The sequence below is a fragment of the Phoxinus phoxinus genome (genome assembly GCF_949152265.1).
Source record: "Phoxinus phoxinus genome assembly, chromosome: 1".
Classification (NCBI taxonomy): domain Eukaryota; kingdom Metazoa; phylum Chordata; class Actinopteri; order Cypriniformes; family Leuciscidae; genus Phoxinus; species Phoxinus phoxinus.
The window spans coordinates 9,280,887-9,305,874 of NC_136876.1; the positions used below are offsets into that span (position 1 = coordinate 9,280,887).

At 40.0% G+C, this 24,988-nt stretch overlaps 3 protein-coding genes across 3 annotated transcripts in view; 1 reads left to right on the plus strand and 2 right to left on the minus strand.

Annotated features, from left to right (window-relative positions):
• Positions 1-24,988, minus strand: part of LOC307000598 (uncharacterized protein) — a 496,331-nt gene that overhangs the window by 437,761 nt on the left and 33,582 nt on the right. The gene's annotated exons all lie outside the window — the stretch shown is intronic.
• LOC307000631 (uncharacterized protein) overlaps positions 1-24,988 on the plus strand; it is a 426,328-nt gene that overhangs the window by 343,169 nt on the left and 58,171 nt on the right. The window lies entirely within an intron of this gene.
• On the minus strand, positions 932-24,789 carry LOC307000774 (uncharacterized protein). Its single transcript, XM_079616616.1, has 4 exons — positions 24,611-24,789; positions 20,380-21,508; positions 4,861-4,954; positions 932-1,495 (listed from the first exon to the last, which is right to left on the minus strand). Exons 1-3 carry the CDS (start codon positions 24,657-24,659, stop codon positions 4,888-4,890), a joined length of 1,245 nt encoding a protein of 414 aa, XP_079472742.1. The 5' UTR covers positions 24,660-24,789; the 3' UTR covers positions 932-1,495; positions 4,861-4,887.

The following is a 24,988-nucleotide window of genomic DNA, read 5'->3' on the forward strand; positions in this document are numbered from 1 at the left end:
CTATTGCTCCTTAATTTAAGCTGTTTGAAGGCACTTTCGGTACGTAGATGTTGCTACATTATAATTCCTGCATATTTAGTTGTTATATCTTATATTATATCTTATATCCCAGATGTAAATGTAGTTTTCTTTGTTTTGTAAATTACACAATCTGTTTTGGTATAGTTGCTATATATGCGATGTAAAAAGCCTTTGTTGTGCTTATGTGAATTATGTAATTGACTGTACATTTAGGATTTCGTATTTTGTATTATTACAGTTTTACGTTATTCCTTGGACAGCAGTAAACCTTGGAAACAATTCCTGTGTCTGTTGTCTTTGGGAGGCGTTATCTGACTGCATACTCAAGCAAGGCGTTTGAGATAAAGGGCAGAACATCTATAGCAAAAGAAAAAGCAATGTTTGAATAAATCGCAAATATACATAAGAACAAAGTACATAAAACAATGTACAAAAGAGGAAAAAATATACAAATGAAATAACATTGCTTTATTTATTTAAGGAATTTTCTACTAAAGGCCCATTCAGACCTTGATTTGACCCTGATCTTTTATTTTATTGATTCTTGTGAGTGTCTCCAATGTCACATTTGTTTAAGTTTAAGTGTAGAGTTTAACATTTACCATTGCCTTTTTATTGTTGCTGTTGATAGCATCGCTCCTGTTAGCTAATGTAACGACTGAGACAAATCAGACACAATTATTTGGTATATATAATTGTGTCTGATTTGTCTCAGTCGTTACATTAGCTAACAATTATCTACATTAATTTAAAGATTAGCTAAACAATCTTTAAAACTCACTCTGGGATCTGTGGTCCCATCCCCCAGTGAGTGCAAGAAGGTCTTGGTTACCATGACCACGATCAGATAAGTTAGTTTTATGGCTGTTAAAAAATGTGGTCACGTGCTCAAGACAGAGACAATGGGGGAGACAGTACCAATCTTTAATACAGACTTATAAATGAACATTCACCCAAGTCTTTCTTACTCGCACATGTATTCAAAAAACACTATGATTCATAAAATACAATGATTACAAATGATTATGAGTGTATATAAAAACCAATAATACAGATACATAATACAACTAATTATGAGTATTAATAAAAAGTAATAATAATACTAAAAACAATATTAAATGATGAAATTTTAGTCTTCAGCTATACGCTAGATAGGTTTTGCATTTGGTGAGCTAATAAAATATTAAAACTCAGTCAAATGAAAATTGTGTGTACTGTTTCTGTCATCTGGTATCCTGGACTTGATCTCTTATTCCATTCAAACGCGGCTGCTGCCATTTTGCGACGGTTGTCGTTTCCGCGGATTCATGTGAACGGGAATCATTTTGATAACCTTTTTATCTGTACAGAGGGAAAGGGAAGGAGGGTCAATCTTGAGTCAAAAGTTGACACAATCTCTGCTGACACTTCAGGGCTGCGTTGTGGTCATGTCCAGGCGCAGGTCCTGATCTGGATACGGCTGACTACGGTAAACCTTGGGAGAAACAGAGAGACTAATATTAGCGTAGATCCCATTAATCTTTTGATGTAACGAGTATATCAGGTGTTTTGGGAAGTGACTAATTCTGTAGGATCAAGTTGCGTAAAAAAAAAAGAAGAGATTTAATAGTAGCCAGCTTAAAAGATTTCGGTACATATCCTAATGACATAGATCCTATTCTTAATACCATTAGATCATCTATGACCTCTGGAAGCATCTCTTTCAGTACATATCATACACTCAAAAAAATAAATTGTTGAATGAACATGATTTAATCGTATCACCCATTATGCATCTAAGCAAGATTTGAATATTTTATTTGAACACAATATTGGTTTGTAAATTGAACATGATTGTAATATGTCAATGCAACTTCTTTGCAACTAATTGAATCAACATGTTTGTATTGTGTTAGACTAATCAAATGTATTCTCATTCACTCAAAGCACAGGAAAGCAGAATCACCAAAGGAGAAAATCAAATTTTTAGGTCACCATTATGGAGATCAGTGTGTGTTTTAGTTGGGCTCTTCACCCTTAAATTATTAACTTTAAGTTTTGTTTGGCTGCTGTACGTGAGTTATAACAGCCAGATGAACGATGATCTGATGGTGTTGGTTGTGTATAAACATAACCATTATTTCACAATCATTTAACCTGAATCACTGAACTCGTATAGAGTCCAATTTATGATTTAGGTTTATTTGATTAAATTTAGCTGCACAATATGTTTAGCCTTATCAATGAAATTAAACGATCAAATCAATAAAAATGAAAAAATGTATATACACATTTCTTTTTTAGGCACACACAGACATCAAGATTTAACGTATGAATCTCAGCAATGGTGAGAAACAGATCACCTCTGATCATAAGCTCATTATTTATTCATGCAGCAATGCATGATGGGAGCTATGAATGAGTTTTGATTGGTGCAACACAGAATGCACTGCAACGTGCTTTATAAATGTTACCATTGTTGAGATTCATACACTGATTATTGATGTCTGTGTGTTCCCAAAAAAAAAATGTGTATATATATATTTTTATTGATTTGATCGTTTTAATTTCATTGAAAAGGCTAAACCTATTATGCAGCTAAAATTAATAAATTAAACTTAACTCATAAATTGGACTCTAGATGAGTTCAGTGATTCAGGTTAAATGATTGTGAAATATTGGTTATGTTAATACACAATCAACACCATCAGATCACCATTCCTATTTGTTAATCTGGCTGTTATAACTTATGTACAGCAGTCAAACAAAACTTAGTTAATAATTTAAGGGTGAAGAGCCCAACTAAAACACACACTGATCTCCATAATGGTAACTTAAAAATTAGATTTTCTCCTTTGGTGATTCTGCTTTCCTGTGCTTTGAGTGAATGAGAATACATTTGATTCGTCTAACACAATACAAACATGTTGATTCAATTAGTTGCAAAGAAGTTGCATTGACATATTACAATCATGTTCAATTTACAAACCAATATTGTGTTCAAATAAAATATTCAAATCTTGCTTAGATGCATAATGGGTGATACGATTAAATCATGTTCATTCAACAATTTATTTTTTTGAGTGTACATAACATACATGTTGATTTGGGTGATTTAACGAGTTTAGACAATTCTTCCTTTCAATAGTTTCTAAGCTATCTGGGATGCCACTGAACCACTGAACTATTAAAAAACAGAAGGTTGCTGTTTCTATCCCAGCAGCCGCCACTACCAGGGTGTCCTTGAGCAAGGCACTTTACTCCAGGTTGCTCCAGGGGAATTGTCCCTGTAATAAGTGCATTGTAAGTCGCTTTAGATAAAAGCGTCTGCCAAATGCATAAATGTAAATGTAAAATGGCTATAACTACTTCACCGTTTTTCTGTACCGCATGCAGTGTCTATGTCTGAGATGCCAAGCTTGTCTATGATTACGTTGGTGTATCTCAAAAAACATGGCCGCCATCGGGAAATGAAATTTGAGCACCTATTAGACCAGGTTAATGGAGGCTGATCGGAACGAAACTCAGTGGGCATGTTCGATTCATGGCCCAATAGGTCTGTACAAGTTTTGGGAATCGGCTAATGAGTTTTATGCCTCAGTAATAACGTGGTAATTCACACATCCACACAACATTCATATAATTTGATAGATCTCCTCATACTGAACAACTTTGCCTATAAAACCACTGCTGTCAATCAAATCGTTCATTTAATATTTGTAATTATCAGTGTTGAGGGTAATTCATTACAAGTAACTTGCGTTACGTAATCAGATTCGTAACTCGAGTTACGTATCTTTTTCAAGTAACTAGTAAAGTAGCGCATTACTTTTACATTTACAGCAAAATATCTGGCTTACTTTTTCAAATAAGTAACGCAAGGAACTTTGTTTTCCCCATTTATTGACTGACAGCTCTCCAGAAAAATTGGTAATAAGTGTAGAGCTGTTGTGTATAAACATGATGGTTATTGTAGTTCTAGACTAAATGAGAACATGCATTTACTCATCTCACTGCCACAAAAAAATATTCTGATTCAATATCAGAATATTACACAAACCTTCAATAATTAAAAAATATTTTATAATATTTTTATGCGGAAAAGAGAAAATCCAAGGCACTCTTCTTCAAAAAAAATTAAAAGCCTTTATTTTACTGGCTATTTCAATAGAAAAATGTAAAGACATGGGGAGAAGTAAAGCACTCTTCAGGGTGTGACTGTTTGCGCAGCTACTCGTGGGTTGCTTTTCCCCCAATGTCTTTTCATTTTTCTGTTATGAAATAGCCAGTAAAATACAGGCTTTTTAAATAATTTTTAAGGACAGTGCCTAGGATTTTCTCTTTTCCACATTTAAATTCCCGACCCCAAAGAGCACATTCAAACATTTGACTGAACTCCCTGAACACTTTTTTTGTCTTCATAAATATTTGTATGCATTTAATCTCACTTTATGGAGCAATAATGACTTTAGATTATTTTTATTTTTTTTATTAGTGAAGTAAGTGTCCAACTTTCTACTCCTGTGTCCTATTCTTCTGCAACCCAGAATGGCAGCACAGCGGGAAGGTTTGTTTGACCATAGGTGGTGCTATAACTGTTAAAAACATTTTTAAAAAGCACATATTTCCTATGGTAAATTGCCTGTAAATATTTTTCCCATCTATGATCTAAGTGGATACATGCTTGCTAAATAAAAAATATATAATTTTACTCATATGTGAGGCATTAAAATGCTTGAACCCCGATAACTGCTGCTCGCAGATATACTTTGTTCTCGACCTGAAACAATGTAAATCTGGTGAGTATCAGCATGTTCTTCATCATGATGAATGAATGAGGAATCAAGAATAAACACCAACCTCTTTGTTATTCAGTATCTTGATGTTTCATTCTGCAGGTTCAGGATCACTGGCGTTCTTTCTGTTCTCTCCTTCCAGATGCTTTCTAGTAGTTCTGAAAAAAAAAAAAACAGGTTCCAAGAGACGAGATGAATAATCAATATTTCATATTTCGGTTTAACACAGTTTGCCCTGGACGCTGTACAGATGCCCGTGTTGTTTACTCTGACTTGAGATGAGTTTTTCCCATTGCATAACTTACAACCTGAGAGTGAGTGAGTCTCTGTTCATCTTTACAGAACGAGCTCCAGCACCTCAAGCAGACGAATAGCAATAATTCTGACTAAAATATACATTTGTTGTTAAATGTAGGTTTAAAATTCTCACACAATCGACCCTTCATAGGGAGCTTGATTGACAGGTGATCTGACCAATCATACTTCGCCATCCATTTTGTCTGACAAAGCATTCAGGAGAGTTAGTAGATTAACATGGGAGGATTTGAACTTGAGAAGCGGAGTGTACTGACGCCTTTCCGCGGTTAAAACAACATTCCTTCTGATGTTCATTCATGTTTATTTGATGCTATAAATGAACTAGAAGGAAGAGATGATCGGTTCACGAGCAGCTTTAACTGATGCTCTAGAGCGATCTGTCAGACTCATTAAAGAGCCACAAAACGATATTTATTGTTTAAATTTCTTTTTAAAAAAATGACCAAATTTGAACGGTGAGACTTTGTTTAATGTTTAATATCAAAAGTAACCAAAAAGTAACCTGGTCTGTCAGCGCGTTGTCAGTGTCCTCTCTGCTCTGTAGGATTATCCATGAACAGGCCATTTCATTAAATTAACCCAACACCGCATTCCACAGTTCGGAACGATTCCCCATCGAACCATTAGTAAGTCATAAAACACATTCATGGTGCCGAGGTGGCTAAAGGAGATGTCACCTGTTATGGAAATTTTACTTTTTAATCAGTTCTTTTGCTTTTATATGGGTACAACTTTTATTAACGATGAAGATTAATTTGTACTCATAAGCATTTAAAGGAATATAATCAAAAGCACATTATTAAAGATATAAAACTAAGCTTTTTATAAATGCATAAGTTAACAAGCTTGAAGGAACAAAATGTTCACTGGGTCATGTGAAGGCAAAAGACTATAAGTGTGAAAAATATGTGCGCAGCTTTGATCGAACTAAAGATAGACAAGATGTGTGAAAAAGAGCAGCAGCTAAGAACAGGAAACTTTTGCAGACATGACGTTGCTCAGACCAGTTAGAATTTGGGTTGGACATGAGATAATGAGCTAAGACATCTCCCTTTAAGGTAACAAAGGATTTTTTACACAGGGTGTGTTAGGGTATATAACCTTGGCGAAAGGGACTAGCCTTCGCCTTCTCATGTCAGATGCTCTCTGCGTGAGAATGCCATGGACCTTCTCATATCAGACGCTGTCTGTGTGGGAACGTCTTATTTCTTGCAAGAAATAAAATACTTTGTTTAATCTTTTGAGAATCGACTTTGTCTCCTTCATCCAGGTTTTAATATTGATAATTTCCACAACAAATGGCGACGAGGATGCGATTGCAAAACCGATGATCGTCGTGAGGGGAACAGTTGACTGGCCATCCCGAGAGAACACTCTACGGCTCAAAATCCTCAAGCTTGAGGAAAGAGAATTGTTCAACTCCTCACGACGACCTAGGTGGACGCAATGCCAAGATTAAAGAACTCACAGACAGTGAGACTCACAAGACGGTGAGAGAAAATTATTCACATAGTAGATAAGGAAATGATTTGCGTATTGAATATTTTTCCTAAAAGGGTCAGGGTTTTGGAATAAGCGTTTCCAAACAGGGTTTGAGAATAAGCCTGAAAGTAAGTTCTCAAATGCCATGTGTTAATTCTTCTCTAAAAGGGCCAGAGTTGAGAATAGGTCTGATAGAAAATTTCTCAACACCAGACAAGGTGCTTGCTTGAAATAAGCCTGATTGTAATTTTCGAACATTAGAAGAGGCACTTGTTTGGGAAAGACCTGCATCGACGGAGGCAGGCAGTTTTGAAAGTCCTATATTGACGGATGTAGGCAGGTCGTGGTGGCCACGCTGAGAGGAGAATTAACACAGTAAATATAGTGCGTGGTGACCACGCGGGGGAAAATATTTAAATACGCAAATATAAATACTGTTGATTAAGAAGAAGGAAAGAGGAAAATTTATAGGTAAATATAAAGTAATAAAATAATAAATAAAAATACGCAAATATGGATTAATAAAATTAATTAATATAGGGAAATTGAACAAACAAAATTGTCTAAGTAAAAATGGGTAACGGAAATTCAAAAAAGAAGGATGGAGAACAGGTTGATTTCTCGAAGGGTTCATACAAAATAATGGACAAAGCAATAGGAATTTGGTATCATGAATATGTGCCGTATTTAAAAGAGCAATATGGGTTCAATGGGGGTTTAAGCTAGAGTGCGGATCGGGCCGACTTTTTCAGTCCGAGCCCGGCCCGCGTCCGACAGAGCAGTAACCGAACCCGACCCGAGCCCGACAGGCATAAATATATTTATGTTCGAGCCCGACCCGAGACCGGCAGTTAAAATCAAATTTTTTTTCTCATACTAATGACAATTGTACGTTTGTTTGTGTGGAAAGCCCGCTTTTATTAAGCAACTGTAGGAAGGCAATCGGAAATGTCAACAGGACAAGCGCATCAGCGCGCGGAGCAATAAGCGCTCTTAACACCTGGCGCGCGCACATTATGCACGTGTGTCGTTGTCACGGCTACATAAACAAATGTCCGCACACAGGAAGACGGATGTTATGGTAATATTTTACATGTATTTTAAATCACAAAAACGAACGTTTGCATCAAGTGAAAGCATCAGGCACATCGGCTACCTACATAAGCTGTTTTAAATTTAAAATGTTCAATGCCTTATCGCGCTGATGTGACCGAGCCCGACCCGAACCCGAACATCATTTCTAAATATCTGTCCGAACCCGGCCCGGCCCGTCGGGTACCGGCGGGTCCCGTCGGGCTCGGGTCGGGTATCCATCCTCTAGTTTAAGCGTGTCACATTTGACAAAAACAAAAGCAAAATTGGTCTACTCACGTTGTCAAGAGGAAAGACAAGACACATAGAGAAACGCATTATGCAATCTTAAAAATGACGTATGTTGTGGCAAAAATTCATCAAACAAACATCACTGCGTAAGGGAGACTCAGAGTCAAATTATAAAATTTGAAGTATTTATTCTTGCAAGAAGGAGCAGTCTAATACACAGCTGTTACCCTGTGCAGAAGAGTGACACACCCCCAGACAGACTGAACCAGCTTTTATCTCCTATGCTCCCAAGGTCTTCTTGCCAGAGCCTTCCTCCCAGTAGTCTTCCATTCAGTAATTTTCCATAGACAAGGAAGCCATAACACTAGTTTAGATTCGTCACTAAGCCCCCCCTGCATCAAATGGCCTTCTGACATCTAGGTCAGAGGTCCTTGTTCGTCTGTTCTCTGGAGTGTCTCTCCCTTCTGCCTTCCCAGGTACATAAACAGAATCTTCTCTCACTACAAGTGAGAGACACACATGTGACATTCTTTGAATCATCTATATTTTACTAAAGATCAATGAATATCATAAAACCGCCACTACACGTATCTTTGAAAAATGACATCTGACATTGTTTCTTCTTCTCCCTATTATGGCATTGTTTTTTTGTTTGTTTTTGTTTTGTGAGAATAAGATAGGAGGACAGGATGTATCCGGCTCATCTTCCACCTCCTCGCAATCCTAACCAGATTCCAGCCGAGGCAGAAGGACGGGATCACGCAGTTCCTAACGCACCACACGAACAACCACCACCGCTCTGCAGCCCTCCAGAAAATGAAAGTAAAGACTTTGTTCTTGGATGGTTGGACAGTGACATTTCAAAAGCAATTCAAAAGAGCTGTGTCGGATGGCAACTGGCCTCGACAGCAGAAATGAGACGACACGCAAGACATCATGAAAGTGCAGCGAAAAATCAACGCAGCCAAGCAAGACAAAGACCTCATGTTGGCCCTGGTGACAATGCAAGGTGTGTATATGGGCAACAACGACTCCACCCATCACCAACAGAACCAGAGAGGCAATGGCAGAGGAAGAGGCAGAGGACGTGGTCGTGGAAAAGGACGAAACTGTCAACAACAACGCCAAGAGCCCTATGATCCAGACAAATGTTTCAAATGTGGACTTAAAGGACATTGGTATAATGATTGCCCACACGGCAAAGGCAGGAATCAGGTGGATGGAAAGGAGGAGGAGGGGGTGAGCGACGGGGTTCCTGTCTCTCCAGCAGATGAGTAAAGTCTACCTTTATTTTCTGATTCTGCTCTATGCAATGAAGACTTGCTTGCTAGTGTTTTCTATAAGACTCATATTTCTTTACCCTTGATAGAAATTACTGTTAATGACGTATCTTTATAATTTCTGCTTGACACGGGAGTTTCCAATTTTGTAATTAAAGCCACAGAGATTGAAAAACCAGTTCCACTATCTGGGAAGACGACTTCTTCCAGAAGTGCAACTGGTCATGTGGTCATAGAACAATATTCGAAAACACTTGAGTGTTCAATTGAAGGGGAAAAATAAAATAATAATGTGCATTGTTTTTTAAATTACTAAGTCATGTCCAGTGAATTTAATGCGAAGGGATTTACGTTGTAAGTTGGGGGTTTTTGTTTCACTGTGATGATCAGGGCTTGACTGCTGACATGAGAATGATGCATGAAACTGAAGGCACAGAGGAAGCTCCTCTGTTTGTATATGAATGGCAAATTTCTGACACATGTCTGACCACAAAGGCAGAGTGTTGCCATCTTCTGAATTTATGAGAGACTCAGATTTACATTGCACTTCTCATGTAAGCACTGATCATGATGATGAATATGCGCAGCGATGATTTAATGTTGACATAGAAATTGTGACAACTGACTATGTGTATGGGACTGACCAATGGTGTGTTTTGAATGTGAAATTGACTGACAAACAGACAGTGTTTTATGACATGGAAAATGCACAAGCCTCATATCACTGGCCAAACCAGTGAAGGCTGAATGGCGTGACGCGGGTCCCTTCATGGCCAGGTGCCATGAACTGACCGACTGGGTCATAATAGATCAAAAACGACTGATCTGCCAAAGTGAAGGTACCAAACAGCCATGTCATAAAACACAGAAGTTTGAGAGCAGTCACAGTGTTGGATGAGGAAGTGAAACTAAACAGACTGAGTTTAACACAACTCCCTGTCATAACAGACGGGTTGGAGAGAGTTTCCAAAATGTTTATGGGCTACTGATTAAAAAAAAAAAAAAAAAATTATGTAGGTCTGATTGCAGATTGTGAGCCGATTCAAATAAAGACCAAATCCGACTATAGACCAAAAAGAAAATGCAGTATCCATTGAAAAGGAAAACAGATTAGCAGAGAAGGCTGCAGCTCAACTTCCTGTTCAGATAACCATAGCAATACGGTTGAATGAGGAACTAGGTGACAGCAGCGATGCAACAACACGCTTCTGCCTATGATAAAGAGAAATGGAAGAAGGCAGGCCGTGAATATAAAAATGGACAATGGGGCCCCAGCCAATAATAAACCATGTTTACCTTCTCATTTCTTTCAGGCATATGCTAAACCGATGCATGGATTGGATCACGCATCAAAATGGAGATGTTTACTATTATGCAAAATAACTGATTTACCAAAGTTTTTCCACAGTGGCAGCAGATTTTTGCAGCGGATGTTTGATTTGTGGTACTAACAATGTGAGGAGGGGTCAGGCAATGAGACAGGGGGGCATCCCAGGCCGCAGAGACCATTCTCAAATGTAATGTTCGATTATATTGAATTATCAAAATCTGACAAAAAGAGATACTGCATAGTGGCAGTCGACATGTTTTCAGAATGGGTAGAAGCCATGCCAACAACAAAGGCAGATTCAAAAGGAGTGGCAAAACTGCTCCTACAAAAATTGTCCCACGATGGGGAAATCCTGAAAAATTATTAAGTGACAATGGTTCACATTTTGTAAACAGTGCAATTTCAGTTTGAAGCATTCCTGGGTACATCCGGAATCAGGAGGAACTAACTTACATGAGAATGAGAAAGATGGACTGGGAGGCACACAATCCTCAAACATTGCCTGACACCACTCTGTGTGAAAATGACATGTTGCAATATTGTGTTGAGCTGGATAAGGTGTTCTGTGATATCTCAAAACAGGTCCAGGCAGCAGTTCCAGAGCCAGCTGAGACGGCCCTGCACAGCATCCGAGGAGATTTCGTGTTGATAAAGGATCTGAGACGAAAGCATTGGAAGGTGACAGGGACCATTCCAGGTTTTGCTGACAACTCACAATGCGGTGAAAGTCGAGGATCTAGCTCATGCGGTAGCTGCAACGGAAGAAGAATCCCACTCAAAGCTAACGAGTGCCAAACAGAGATCAGACTAACCAGAGCCACGTGTCATCCTGTAGGTTACCAATTTGAAAACCACCGTCACTGGAGAGCAGACGAATCAATAGTAAGAGACGATTGTGCAATTTCAGGAGTGGTCAGAACTGTATCAAGGACTTTGTGGAACTTTAACGGCGTGGGCATTGAAATAACCTGTCTGATCATATCAACTAGACCTGCCCTGAGACCAAAAATACATAGAGAAACGGGACTGATATCGTTCAAACAAGAACATTTTCTCGCCTGACAAGGTTGTAATGTGTGGCAATAGGTCACTAACTCTTATCCTCTTAATTAATGTGGCTGTAAGCTAGCACAAGATGATAGCGTAGAGGTGAAAATGGCAAAGGGTAAAGGGAGTAAGATAAGCATAATATGTGATCCAATTTCAGCAGCAGGACCTGGGTATAATCCAGAACGTTTGAACAAATGGGGTAAGGCCATGTATTTTTGTAAGGATCCATGTCAAGGGCAATATGTGTACGGAGGTAATCAGGATGCTATCAGAGAGGGTCTATTGACCAAGGCGGGGTATGTCTCACTTCAGGGTCATTACATTAGAATGATGCCAGAGTTTTTGGAATTAGAAGAAATCACTGAAAATTTAGGAGAATTAATAGGGTTAATTCCATGTACTATGTAGAAATTACTGAATGTGAAAATTCTATAGAAATCAAATTATCTCCAAAGAAAGTCAAATGTCAGAACCCATCAGAACACAGTACTAGAGACTTTGACAGGGTATGGGCAGTGAAACCGCAATTAGGCGACGTATGTCTATGTAAATTAGGGACCCAACAAGGGGCAATAATGGCTGGTACAGCACACTGTAAAACCACGATAATCATGAATAATAACAAATGTATAACATCTAATGGTACAAATATCACATGTCCAAGTGACGACGATGACCTCCGAGAGACAACAGCTTGAACAGTATGTGTCTGTGGTCAAACCACTTTCCACACCCTTCCTAATAAATGGATGGGGTGCTGTTATCCAGGACTTTTAGATGTAGGAGGTTTATTTGAAAATATGCAAAATGTTAGGAACCTCTTGTTGTTTTAATTTGACTGACGTCTATCAAAATGTATCAGACATAATAGAACACATGAAAATGGCCGTAGCCACTCCAGATGAAATGTCATCTTCACTAGATAATTGGTTCTTGGGCCTGCAGGGGTGGACGAAATGGTTAATAAGTACCATTATGCCAATCGGATGTTTGATTTTGATTTTTCTTTTGATGATTCCATGTTTAATGAATTGTATTTCTAGAATCACTGCTAAGGCAGTGACTGTAACAATGGTGAGAATGAATCCAGGGGAATACACAACAATGATAAGTAGGGCACCAGAGGGTGAAGTTAATGTTTCAGTGGCTGAGGATGATGATGATGAGGATTTTGAGAACGAGGGCGAACATGAGTTTGACTAGAAAATGTAATAACCATGGGGTAAATTTAGAGTATGGAAAAGTAAATGTCAAATTGTGTGTATGTTCTTTGAATGAACATGGGGTGGATTGTTATGGAAATTTTACTTTTTAATCAGTTCTTTTGCTTTTATATGGGTACAACTTTTATTAACGATGAAGATTAATTTGTACTCATAAGCATTTAAAGGAATATAATCAAAAGCACATTATTAAAGATATAAAACTAAGCTTTTTATAAATGCATAAGTTAACAAGCTTGAAGGAACAAAATGTTCACTGGGTCATGTGAAGGCAAAAGACTATAAGTGTGAAAAATATGTGCGCAGCTTTGATCGAACTAAAGATAGACAAGATGTTTGAAAAAGAGCAGCAGCTAAGAACAGGAAACTTTTGCAGACATGACGTTGCTCAGACCAGTTAGAATTTGGGTTGGACATGAGATAATGAGCTAAGACATCTCCCTTTAAGGTAACAAAGGATTTTTACACAGGGTGTGTTAGGGTATATAACCTTGGCGAAAGGGACTAGCCTTCGCCTTCTCATGTCAGATGCTCTCTGCGTGAGAATGCCATGGACCTTCTCATATCAGACGCTGTCTGTGTGGGAACGTCTTATTTCTTGCAAGAAATAAAATACTTTGTTTAATCTTTTGAGAATCGACTTTGTCTCCTTCATCCAGGTTTTAATATTGATAATTTCCACAACACACCCTTTCCCTTTTTGTGCCTGTCTAATCTCATACCAGCGATGCCAGGACAGCAGGAAAAGATTTCTCTTTGTTCCCCAAACTTAAGACCAAATGGCCAAGAAGCCCTGTGGTGACCCCAATGCATAAATCCTCAGCCTTATCAGAAAACGAAGGATGCTAAGGCATCCCCATGGCCCGGAATCACCATAAACCTTAAACCAGGGACACCAGCTTTCTGCAGCTGTAAATTCCAGAGACTTTTGTCTCCAAAACCAATAGACTGAAATGAACCCACTTTAATACAAACAACGGTCTCAAAATTGCTTCCAATAAGCTGAATTGATCACCAGTATTTACCTCACATATATCTTAAGTGTCATGTATGCTTTATATAACCTGTGGAGTTCTTTCTGTGTGTTTAGCTTCGTTGAACTTCGTAAAAGAAAACCCTCTCAGAGTCGCTCCAACAGCTCCTCCAAAATCCGTTTCAATCCAGGAAATCCCGCGCACCAAGCGCCACCCGGCAAAGTCAACCAACCATTCACCATCGAGTGCTGTCCCTTAGAACGCATCATCGACCGACTGCCAGCCAATCAGCGCCGAAGAGATTCCCTCCAGCAACTGTCACAGAAGGGAACGCACGCGCTCACAGGAGCATCCAAACGCAAGCACACAATCTCCTAATTCTGGCTGAACTGGTGCAAATCTTATTAAGAAAACGAACTAAGATTAAAGTGCTAGTAGATTGATTCTCTCAGGTTGCGGTCAAGAAATAGTGTCTAACGCTAGACATTTGGGACTCCATTCACACTCCGTTAATAACATCACCTTTCTCTGTCACTGTTTGAATAAATGTTTGTGTGTTTTCGTTAGTTTAGTTTGTGTGTATTATAAGGGTGTCACGATTTCGATTTTAAATCGAAATCGATCGAAATTAAGTCACAATCTCGATCATCGAATTAAAAAATGGAATCGTCGATGCTGCCACGCCCCCATGTTACGTTCGGTCGGCTTGCCAAGCGGAAAAAACCCGTTTATATAGGCTACTGTCTATGAAAAAAACACGCGTGCTGAAATGCTGCGAGTCAACCTCCTCTCTGGGCCGCACACCCGACGAGAAGCGCCGCGTCTATGACAACTCGAGGTATCGCACACACCGGACGAGAAGCGTCGCGTCGCGTCCATGACAACTCGAGGTATCGCACACCGGACGCTCTGTGGCGCGGCAGGATTAATTTAACAAAGGTCCTGAGCCGTTGCTGGGCGCCGTAGACAGACGCCGAATGGCGCCGCCGGTGTGTGTGTGTGTGTGTGTGTGTGTGTACACTCAGAGAATAAAGTGTTAGAATTTTAAAGATGTGGCTCTGCGTGACGCTTAGATTGATCTGTTAAACTGTTTGTTTGTTTGTTTGTTTTGTTGTGAACTTGAATGTCATCTTCTGTGAAGAAGACTGCAGTTACAAAAGAGAAACTAGATCGCAGGTTATTTTGTTTAAGTTTCCAATTGACTGAAATAAGTTATTGCTACATTATGTTCTTAATAAATGTTTTAAATTTGACAATGTAGTGTGGTACATTGTGAACAAAGGTCAGATATTATGCATAAAAGTCTGGTCTAAAAATGGCATAGCAACCTGTGCTTTAAAAAAAAAAAAAGTAAAAACCGAGAATCGAATCGAACTGTGACCTTAGAATCGAAAATGTAATCGAATCGAGGATTTGGAGAATCGTGACACCCCTAGTGTATTAGAGCAATAACATCTCCTTGGCTGGGCTCTGTGAAGTTCGATGGCATGGCAATGGCGAAACAACAGCAGGCGACCATTGCTACCTCTGGAGTGGCCCCGAGAGACGGACAGGCCTTTATGGTGTGGCACTTGCCATCCCAAAGGCCCTTCGCAAGTCCCTCATCAGCTGGACACCCCTGAGCGACAGATTACTGTCAGCCCGCTTTCACCACCAACACGGCAAGATGACAGTAATCGTTGCTTATGCCCCAACTGATGTCGCTGATGAGGACGCAAAGGATACCTTCTTTGACCAACTCCATCAGGCTGTTGGCCAAGCCTCACCACACGACATCACCATCATCCTCACCGATGCTAATGCCACTCTGTCTAGCAGTGACCGTTCCACAGGCTCACCTGTCAGCACAACTTTTGCTGACAGGTCCACAAACGACAACGGTAACCGCCTACTCCTTCTCTGCCACCACAACAACCTCTGTGTTGCTGATACCTGGTTTCCCCGGAAGCTTATCCATCACTGGACATGGTACAGCCCAGATGGCAGAACCAGGAAAGCGCTGGACCATATCCTCATCTCTCGACGCTGGAAGTCGTTTGTCACCAACTGCCGTGTGTACCGAGGAGCAGAGCTTGGCAACACAGACCATCGCCTGCTGGTGGCCCAGCTCAAGTTAAAGCTGCGAGCCAACCAGCACACCAAGACTCAGCTTCGCCTGGACTCTTCCCTACTCAGTGATCCAAACATCGCCACAGACTTCAGCTGCGCCATCCGCCGCACCTTTGATAACCTGGCTACCGACAAGGTGAACGACTGGCAGACCTTCAAGGAAAGTGTCATCCAGTCAGCCCACAATGTCTTCGGATGCTTTCGACCTTCCCCGAAAAAGCCTTGGATATCGGAGAGGACACTCAACATCATCGACCGGCGACGTGAGGCCCGACTCCGAGGTGATCTGACGGAGTATCAGCGACTGAACCGCCAGCGCAATGTGGCTATAGCCGAGGATAGGGAGAAGTTCTGGCAAGCAGAAGCTAAACATCTAGAGTCCGCGGCCAATAACAACAATATGAGCCGTGTCTTTAGTCTGCTGCGCCAAGCCCGTAATGGCCCACGCATCAAGACAGCCCTGGTGAAAGATTCTGATGGCAACCGTATAGCAACTGAAGCAAACTGCCTCGAACGCTGGAAAGAGCACTTCAGCCTCCTTCTGCAGCAAGGTATCTCCCCGGCTGATCCCGCCATCTCACCGGCCGCTAACGCTGCAGCCCCTACTGTTGTCTGTAGTACTGACCCAGTCACACCTGAGGAAGTCAGAGCCTCTCTGGAAAAACTTAACAACAGGAAAGCCCCCGGCATCTGTGCTATAACCGCTGAGATGCTAAAATCAGGCGGTGAAAGCATCGTCGAGTGGCTTACCCACATATTCAATGAGGTGTGGGAGACAGAGAGGCTTCCCAGCGACTGGACCAGAGGAGTCATCTTGCCCTTCTGGAAACGTAAGGGTGACAGGCTAGTCTGCGGCAACCACAGAGGCATTACCCTTCTTTCCATCCCCGGCAAGCTCTTTACCAGGATCTTGCTCACTCCTGCTCTCCCAGCCATCAGAAGCAGCCGCCGTCCTCAACAGGCTGGCTTCATGCCTAACCGCTCCACAACAGACCAAATCTCCGCCGTTCGCTTGCTGATAGAGAAGACCTATGAATTCCGTAAAGATCGCCATCTTTACATCGGGTTCATAGATCTGAAGGCTGCCTTTGACACCGTCTGCCACACTTCACTGTGGAGTATCCTACACGCCCTTGGAGCACCACCTAAGATCGTTGCCCTGTTTAAGTTGCTTTATAGCAACGCTCAGAGCTGTGTCCGCATCAACGGCAGAGACTCAGACTGGTTTCCCATCTCCAGTGGCGTCCGCCAGGGCTGCGTGGCTGCTCCTGACCTCTTCAACTGCATCATTGACCATCTGATGTCCAGGGTTTGTGAGCGGGTCCCCTGAGTGTCCTTCGGCAGTTACCACCTGACTGACCTGGAGTACGCTGACGACACCATCCTGCTCAGCACATCCTACAGCCAGCTGAGAGACGCTTTGGGCATATACAGTGAAGAGGCTGAGAAGCATGGCCTCCAGGTGAGCTGGACGAAAACCAAGTTCATGTATGTCGGTGACAGACCGCATCCACATTCCCTGCGGCTTGGCAATGACATTGTAGAGCCTGTCAAGAACTTTGTGTATTTGGGATCCATAGTGACAGACAACGGGGACCTAAATCCAGAGATTACTCGCAGAAGAGCCCTGGCTGCGTCAGCCCTGCAGTCTCTCTGGAAACCACTCTGGCGGCACCAGACCATCTCACGCAAGACGAAGCTCCGGATTTACAACTCAGCAGTACTCCCCATCCTGCTTTATGGCTCGGAGACTTGGCCCTTAAATAAGACACTTGCTGCTAGATTAGATGGCTTTGATAGCAGGGCTCTCAGAACCATCGAGAACATCAGATGGCCCCAGCGGATTTCCAATAAAGTGCTTAGAGCCCACACGTGCCAGCCTAGAGCATCCTGCCTAGCTGCGCAACGTCGCACCCGCTGGTTCGGCCATGTCCTCCGCCTCCCTCCTGACCATCCGACGAGAGCTATTCTCCAGTTTGATCCAAAGGCCGCAGGCTGGAGACGACCACGAGGTAAACCCCGCACCCGATGGCTTGACGTCCTTGCGGGCGACCTCCAACAACATGGAGTTGCTGTGGAGGATGCAGAGCAGCTGGCACAAGACCGTCAGCACTGGAAACAACTGGTTAATCTGGTCGGCTCAACGCACAGGGATGGGACGCACCCCTACCCATCGCAGGAGCCAAAGTAGTAGTAGTATTAGAGTAGTTCAATAAAGTCTTTGTTGATTTTACATACAAGTATCTTGCTGTGTGCGTACAAGTTACTGCCTTAAACTGTAGATTTTGTTACCTTGCTCATAATCAGTGATCATAATTTTGATATTATTACCATAGGCCACGGGATAATATTCTGTCCAGAATTGATAAAATACCCTAACCTCAACTTATCTGTGTTCGAATAGTTGATAAAGTGTTAAATATTAATTCTGAATAATTTGCATATTTATTTGGTTCTTTTTCACTGTAATTCAATCCTCTTTGAGTTATTTTGATCCTAATTCCTTCTTACAGCTCCGCAACGTATTTTTCACTGCGTGAGAACATGGTGTGGCGTGAGAGCAGCGTGGCTTGTCGGATATAGCGACAGTAACTAAGGGAGCGGGTCTTTGCGAACGGTCAATTGAAAAACGAAAAATGAATGGTTGTTGTATTTTTAAAACACAAAGTTGAACACCAAAATTTTTATTTGAACTGTACACACCAAATGCTGCGCAAACAAATAAAGTTGACGTATTTTCAGATTTTTGTTTATGACTTTTTGCCCCTTTATCAAACATTTAAATATTCACAAATTAATATGGAAAATGTTTTGATTTTAATGGTTTTCTAAGGCCAAATTTGAACCCGGAAATTATATTTTTTTCCACGGTGCTGAATGAGAAGAGCCATGTCTCTGGAACCACAGCCTAAAGAAATGTGATTTTTATGTGATATATAGGCTAATGATAATAAATGTGTCTGAAAAAATAACGAGGCATTTTAATTGTTTATTAATAAACTAGTGTTTTCTATATCAGTAGCGGCTGCAAACATATCTCCATCTCCGCTGTAAAGCGAATGTGTCTTTAGAGAGAAATGCACCTTTCATACGGATTACATAATCAGAAGGTATTTGCTTTCGATTTGAATTTGTTCGTTTAAAAGTGGACATTTCAAGCTTTAGCCTACATAGGCTATATTTTGTTTCAGTTCATTTTTGAGACGCGCTCCAGTTCACGGAGATCATAAAAGTGCACCTGATTGTTTTCTTTTATTTCGCAAAAGCACAACATTTTCTTGTTATTGTAAGTTTACAAAAATAAAAGTAATTGCGAACAATGTATTATTTTCTGTATGACCAGAAATGATAGAGTTTTTTAAGTTGTTTCCACTGTTGATAGGAAAATGCAAGTGTTCGCGCCCGCACCTCCGTGCCATGCAGTGCGCGCTACACACTCCCCACAAACCCTTGCATATGCGTCAAAATCTTGTGTTTATTTGTGATAATCTTAGCCCTGTATTATTATTGTCTAATCCGTATTATGAGTGACATTTTACTAATTGCTTTGTTCCTTTTTTGGATAAAAGAGTCTTGTAAATATGTTGCCTAATAAATGTAATAATAATAATAATGATAATAATTATTATTATTTGCATTTATAACTATACATGAGTTAACTTAAGACAGTAATACGTTTATCATAACATAATTTATGAATGTTTTATTTTTATATATAACCTAACCTTTTACAGTTTTGGAAATATGTTTGTGTTATATTTATTTTTTTATATGTGAAGTCTATTTTTGCGTATTCTATTATACTGAGCTTTTTCCTCACAAAACAAAATGGCCTTTAAAGATACAAGTAAATGTAATTTTTTAGAAAATTCACGAAATTATCCATTTAAAAAAAAGTATGTTTAAACAGAATGCAATGCATCCCGCACCTAAACAGATGGCCCAGTTGAATCACCCGACACAGACTAGGGGAGAGGCAACAAATCCGTGACTAGCCTACAGTTTACAAACCCTCGGGAACGGATTGAGAAAGCGTGGGTACGGTTTATGAATTTGTGGGAAGGCTACAGATTGCAAAAACTGAAGGCACGGTTTACAAATCTAAGAGCGTGGATAAGGAAATTGAGGGTACTGTTTATTAATCTGTGGGCATGATTTGTTACACCGATCGAGGGAACAGTTTAAGAATCCGTGAGAGTAGCCTACGGTTAATAAACTGAGGGGCCGGATTGCAAAACCGTTGTCACGGATTTTTTTTTCAGGTGCTCCATATTATAATGAATGAATGAAGCATTTATATAGCGCTACTATTTACTACTGTACACACAGAGTGCTTTACAATCACATCAGGTGTCGGCCTCATTCAAAACCTGGATGATTCAACACCAGCCACAGTGAAACAGCGTCAACTATAGGTGGAGAAGAGATATTTGACTGTGACTAACTTACACAGAAGAGATTTTGTTGCTCAGCACATAAAGATGAACTTCTTACTGTGATCTAAGACTGTGGTGATGTGGTTTCTCCACTGCATGGATCTTCATGTGTATCTCCAGGTCACTTTTAAAAGAGAAACTCTTTCCGCACTGATCACACGTGTGCGGCTTCTCTCTGCTGTGGATCCTCTCATGTGTTTTCAGATGTGATGACACACGGAATCTCTTGTCACAGTGTGAACACTTGTAAGGTTTTTCTCCAGTGTGAATCCTCTCATGTATTTTCAGATGTTCTGATCGACTGCATCTCTTGTCACAGTGTGAACACTTGTAAGGTTTTTCTCCAGTGTGAATCCTCTCATGTATTTTCAGATGTTGTGACTGACTGAATCTCTTGTCACAGTGTGAACACTTGTAAGGTTTTTCTCCAGTGTGAATTCTCTGGTGCAGTTTTAAACATCTCGCTGTAATAAAAGTCTTCTCACACTCAAAGCACATGTACTCTCTCACACCGGTATGTATTTTCTGATGTCCATGTAAATATTGCAGCAGTGAAAAACTCTTTCCACACACAGAACATGAATGTGGCTTCTCCTTCGTATGAACTGTCAGGTGTGTCTTCAGGTTTGATGCCCAAATAAATGTTTTGCCGCATTGATCGCATATGAACGGCTTTTCTCCGGTGTGGATCATCATGTGAAAATAAAGTTGTGATTTTTGATTGAAGCTCTTCCCACATTGATCACATGTGAATGGCTTTTCTCCGGTGTGGATCCTCATGTGAAAATAAAGTTGTGATTTTTGATTGAAGCTCTTCCCACATTGATCACATGTGAACGGCTTATCTCCAGTGTGGATCCTCATGTGACCCTCTAGACTTTGTTTGGTTGTTAAACTCTTTCCACACTGAGTGCAGGCGAAAGATTTATTGGCACTTCTTTTCTTTACAAATTTCTTTTTAATCTTTGAGCGATTGACATGATGTTCCTCCTCCACTTTACTCAGTTCTTCACTCTCCTCCTTCACTTCTCTCAGTTCTTCACTCTCCTCATTCACTTCACTCAGTTCTTCACTCTCCTCCTTCACTTCTCTCAGTTCTTCACTCTCCTCCTTCACTTCACTCAGTTCTTCACTCTCCTCCTTCACTTCACTCAGTTCTTCACTCTCCTCCTTCACTTTCATCAGGTCTGAAATTGAAGAAAAAAAGAAATTTTAATTTTAATTGAAAATTAATTTGATTTTCAATGCATCATAAAAGTGAATACTATTAAATACAAATAATCAATGACAGAATTATCTAACATAATATCAAAACATACAACACTACTGGAATTATGACACCAACATTTAGATTGCAGTTTAATTTATTTTACTATCCAATTTTTCTTGACGTGCCAACTGCGTTTTGAATTATGGTATTTCCGGTTTAGGGGATCTTCCATTCAAAACGACTGAAACAAATCTTTTAAAATCATAAGGTTGAGTAACAAATAAAGTTTATCCGTCAGATTGACTGAATGAGCCATCAATGGCCCTTCATGTTTTATTTTCAGACATCATGATATTAACGTAACGCTTGTATTTTAACGTGACATGTTATTACAAGAATACGGCAAGAGTAGATTTTCAGTCACTGCATTTCTTTTCTTCCATATTATAATCTTCTTTTCCCATTGTTTCTGCCATAACAGTATGAAAAAGGAAAACACATACTGCAAATCTGTGGTCTGTTCTCCTGATTTCATTTACGAATATCCCAAGAATTACATTTTACGGGTTATTCATAGTCTGTTGAAAAAGTACCTTGCTGATGCTTTTAAATGTCCTTTTATTCTCGATGGTTGAAGGTTGAGTAGAATAATGTCATCTCATTGTACCCAGTTTTTAAAATAAGCTTATTATTACGTATTTCACAGATAATGCTAAACATTTTTAATTCAACACTAGTTACGTGTTTATCTTCAAATAAGCTGTAAACAATCAAACAAAGTTTCACTCAACAAAATGTTGCAAAAATCATGAACCAGATATACTATAAATATGAAATAAAATATCTAAAATAATATTTAGTTTGAAGTAATGTTGACAACTAATTTGAAATTCTCAAACCTCCCTTTACTGACCATTTGTTGAAAGTCAAAACATTTTTGCACCCATTTCATAGTTTTATTTTATTTTATTTCACAGTCTGTTAAAGATTTAAAGTGTTAAGTTTTAAAGTTATGGAAAAAAAATTAAATATGTAATTTTGATGATCAAAGATGAGTTGTAAGGGATACAATTATTGACTACAGAGGGACTTTAAGAAAAAAGTGATCAGCATCATAAATAAATAGGCGTGTAACGATACTCTCGTGTCAGGATTCGATACATATCACGATACTGAACTCATGATACGATATTATTGTGCAACTCCAATACATATGTTAAAAGGTTAACAAAAAATATACTATTGATTAAAATGCTAAATATGATATTATATTGTGGGTGTAAACGAATAGTCTAGGACTTGGTGCTGGCACACTAAGGGCCCTATCTTGCAACCAGCGCAATTGACTTTGTACAACGACGCATGTATCATTCCTATTTTGCAGCCGCGCACAGCAGACCTTTCCCTCCAAAGACGCACATCGGTAAATTAGGGAATGAACTTGCGCTCGCGGGGGCGGTTCAGCGCAAAGAGGAGGCGTGTTCTGGCGCAAAACTCCCCTGGTGCTATTTTCCAGTTTTAGAAAGCAATTACGCCACTGACCAGGAAAAACCCAGTCTAAAGACAGCAGCGCGTTGCGCGATAGTGATATGGTATTTTAAGGGCGCGTGCTTGGCCATAATGTAGCGTGTTAACGCGCATACACTTTGATTCTCTAATAATTATAAACAGACGCAGCAGTTTTCATTTTTGCAAATCATACATTATTACAAGGAAAAATATTAACACACGAGGGAAATCATTGTTGTGTCCGTGAAGATGTGAAAAAAAAAAAATATCTAGATTAGGCTACACATTTACCCAAATTATACGCCCGTTTAACCGAAGCTAATTTGGGTGGGTTTCTCCCATCATCCCCAATGTCACTTCCCGGTGTTTTACGGCCCTGACGAGAACGTCGGTCTCCTCGGCTGTGAACTGCTCCTGGCGTGCGCTGGCAAATCCGCCGTTATAATAGCGATCTCTTAAAGGGAATGTGAGAGGACGCTCTGATTGGTTTATTTCACGTTACGCCCAAACCACACCTATGAATAATGAAGCTACTTCAGACCAACCCCTTTTAGATTTGCGCCAGGCGCAAGAGGCATTTATCCCGCCGGGAAAATAGCAACAGCGCCGGGATCCGCCCACAAAGTTACTTGCGCTTTGACACTTGCGTTTTAGATCGTTAAAATAGGGCCCTAAATCTCTAAAACCTTGAAAGGCTAAATCAATATGTTAGGAGGTAACAGTTATAAGACCCGAGACCAGATATGATGAAAGAAGACAAGGAGTCGTGAAGTTCAATCAAAAGGATAAAAAATTACTGAAGAATAGTTTGCAGTTTCATCGGTAGGGCGAGCGTCGAAGTCTCACGAGGAGGTCGCAAGCCAACTCTACCTTACACAAAATAATACACCAATTATACCATTTTGCAAGGGCAAGCATCGCATCATCATACATCTGATTGGCTAAGAGAACATAAAACCATAAACAATTTCACACATGTGAGCAGATAAAATGTGCCTATCGCCATTAGTTAGGATAGCTGTCGCCAATCCTTAGATGTAGGTCAGTTTTGACCTCGCAGGTTAGAAGAGAGCGCCGATGAGGCTGAGCGTTGTGTCCCAAATGCCTACGTAGAAAGTCAAACGCACACACACACAGAACACCACCAAATAACATCGCCAAGGCCGAAGAGTGCTTGAGCTTCGTATTATCAGTTAGCCAAAACATAGCTCCTCAGGAAGAAAGGCAGAGAAATGGCATTGCTCTCTAGAGAAAATATATAATTTCACAAGCACAAAAGAATATAGAAATGATTATGTGATAATTCATATATATATTTGATTATTGATTTGTATAAAAGTAATGTAAGCATTCAAAAGGATATAGAATGAAATATATATAACTGACTGAAGAGACAAGGGATTTTGACCGACCCTTCAACTAAAAGGATTTTTTTTAAGACAGTAATTTTTATTTTGGGTGAACTATTCACAATATATATTGGCACTATCCACAATACATGCAGTATTGTTGCATTTTTGTATTGTGATATATTGTTACACCCCTGAATGAATGAAGAATAAACACCAACCTCTTTGTTCTTCAGTGTGTTTCATTCTGCAGGGTTCTGGATCACTCATGTTCTCACTGTCCTCTTTAATAAACTCAGTCTCTGCAGATTTCAGCTCTTCCTGATGCTTTCATGCTCGTCTTCACTTGTAGCTGATGGGAATTTACAGCATTTATTGGATAATTACAGTGGGAGGATCTTCACTGATGATGTGATTGCTGTGGGAGGAGCTTCACTGATGATGTGATTGCTGTGGGAGGAGCTTCACTGCCGATGAATTCCAGTGTTGGAGGAGCTGATCAGCCAAAATCTAAAAATAGAGTTAGGCCTACTGAGTTTGTTTTTATGCTCATGGACATAATAATGCAAATTCCTCCAATAATAAATGGCAAGAAAAAC

Bases quoted from the DNA above. Each gene is read 5' to 3' on its own strand.
- LOC307000774 (XM_079616616.1), bottom strand. From the start codon at position 24,659: ATGAGTGATCCAGAACCCTGCAGAATGAAACACACTGAAGAACAAAGA. The intron at 21,509-24,610 runs GTTGGTGTTTAT...CTTCAATTTCAG, and splicing joins ACACACTGAAGAACAAAGAG to ACCTGATGAAAGTGAAGGAG. The intron at 4,955-20,379 runs GTAAGAAGTTCA...TTTTTTTTTCAG, and splicing joins CACCACAGTCTTAGATCACA to AACTACTAGAAAGCATCTGG.